Source organism: Aedes albopictus, chromosome 2 (assembly GCF_035046485.1).
Source record: "Aedes albopictus strain Foshan chromosome 2, AalbF5, whole genome shotgun sequence".
NCBI classification, from domain to species: domain Eukaryota; kingdom Metazoa; phylum Arthropoda; class Insecta; order Diptera; family Culicidae; genus Aedes; species Aedes albopictus.
In genome coordinates, this window is record NC_085137.1 from 12,197,252 (window position 1) to 12,199,406 (window position 2,155).

Below are 2,155 nucleotides of genomic sequence, written 5' to 3' on the forward strand. Positions count from 1 at the left end.
AAGAACGGAATCTGCAGCCACATGTTGGCCGGGTCACAGTCGGGCTTTTGCCGCGCGACGCACTCATCGAACGTCATCGTGTCCCCGGCTCGATGGCGCACAAGGTGTGGCCTGTAGTCGTCCCCGTACCGCAGGAAGTAGTAATAGGATACTAACCGGTCCAGCGGCTTGCGGACCAGGTTCAGATAAAGGGGTCTGGCCGCCGGAACGCCCAACTTGGCAAAGTTCAAGTACGCCAAATGGCCATGGTAGAAGGCCGGCTTCATGGCGTCCCACGCGGTCACATTCCGCACGAATCGGAGTTGATTCGGGAGGGACATCACGTGCATGTTGGCCGTAATGTTGATATGGAGAACGTGGAATGCGTTCCTTCGGCAGAGGTCATAGGTAAGATTGACGAAGCTGGTGCTGCCGGTCTTCGGGACTCGATTGTAGATAACGACCAGCTGCTCGTCAAAGTTTATTGTCTTGAGGGCGGGGTCTTCCTGGTTGATCATCGTTTCCCAGTGCCGGGCACTGTTCCGGAACATCCGGTCAGAGTTACCTGCAGAAAAGCTCAAAACGTGAATTCACCCTCACAATGAGACAAACATGACGCAAATACGAACCGATCGTCCGCAGCTCATCCGGCGCATAGTTGGATGCAAACCAGTGGAATAGTACGATGAAGACCAACCCGGCGGCGATCAGAATCAGGAGAAAGAAGTACTTTGTCGTGAGCATTATCACCGACCGAAACCTTCAGCTCTATCAGACAGCTGCGTTGATTACGTGCTGTTGCTGTTGTGATAAGCGACACTGAATTCCGTTGAAGCCGCTGCAGCGCCTGTTCTTCTGAGGTTTAATCACATTCTATTTTATAATTTTGAAGCACTGACACAGGGGAATAAACCGAGCACTTCTACAAACCGATAATCGAACCGCTAATTAATAATAAAGTTTATTTTCTGATTTATCTCTCGATCCCGAGGCAGAACTTTTTTTTTTTGGATTGTGATGTTTTTTTATTTTGTTTATTTTTATGACATAAAGCGGAAGGGTTGCCAGTCTAAAAAAAAACAACCCAAACTGGTATAAAAATTCGACAGTGAGGACTCAAACCAGCAGGCTACACGCTCGTTGAAATCTACTCAAAAGTCGTTTATGACTCACTTTGTCAGAAAAGTACACCCAAAGAAATAAATTATTTTATGCAACTCAGTATCATGATAGTCTATTTTACGAAACGACAACAGTGTTGATATTGATATTAACACTCACGGGCTTGGGCGCAACCTCCTGTCAAATTTTCATTCATGAAATGAGCGATCAGCTGATCCGAAACGTCTCGTAAAATGGCTCATTTCTATTAATTCTAGATTGAGTTTAAATAAGGGCGAAAGTAACATGAGAGAGTTCTCTTTATCGACTCTCTCTTCTTCAAATTAAAGTGACAAGATGCAAGTATGGTTTCACTTTTTGGTCATAAATCGCTAGGTTGTGATGCAAAGTGTAAAAAAGTTCGATTGAATTTGCATCTTGTCACTTTAATTTGCAGAAGAGAGAGTCGATGAAGAGAACTCTCTCTTGTTACTTTCGCCCTTATTTGAACTCAATCTAGAACTGGTTCATTATGCAACTGAAACGAGTTGCATAATGAAAAATAGTTACATAATAATATTCATAATGCAACTCATTTGGGTTGCATTATGAACATTATGCAGCTCAAATGAGTTGTATAATGAAAAAATCATTGCATAAAACTCTAGATTGAGTTTAAATAAGGGCGAAAGTAACATGAGAGAGTTCTCTTCATCGACTCTCTCTTCTGCAAATTAAAGTGACAAGATGCGAATTCAATCGAACTTTTTTACACTTAATTGCTAGATTGCATCGCAACCTACACTACAAAAAAAGTAATGATTTTATTTATGTGTGATAACATATACTTGGCAGAGAGAGTTCATTCTGCCGTTTATAAATGCCACACATACATTTTGTTTGTGGGGCTAATGTTATTTCTTGTGTTATTCCTTATAACAAAAATCTATAAAGTCTCACACATAACTCACATAAGTACACTGAGAGAATTTTCCATATTGATAGTATGTGTCAGCTTCTATAGGTAAAATCCGTAAGTTTTTCATAGTTCGACAAAAATATCTACCGTACAGCT

General features: G+C 41.7%; 1 protein-coding gene across 1 annotated transcript; it reads right to left on the reverse strand.

The window, feature by feature from the left end:
* Positions 1 to 1,017, reverse strand: LOC109429946 (heparin sulfate O-sulfotransferase; the record flags this gene model as incomplete). Its single annotated transcript, XM_019705943.3, is given in 2 exon segments — positions 1 to 544; positions 609 to 1,017. Coding segments are annotated over 2 exon segments (659 nt in total), but the record flags the coding sequence as incomplete, so codon positions are not given.
* Between the last annotated feature and the right edge of the window lie 1,138 nt (positions 1,018 to 2,155).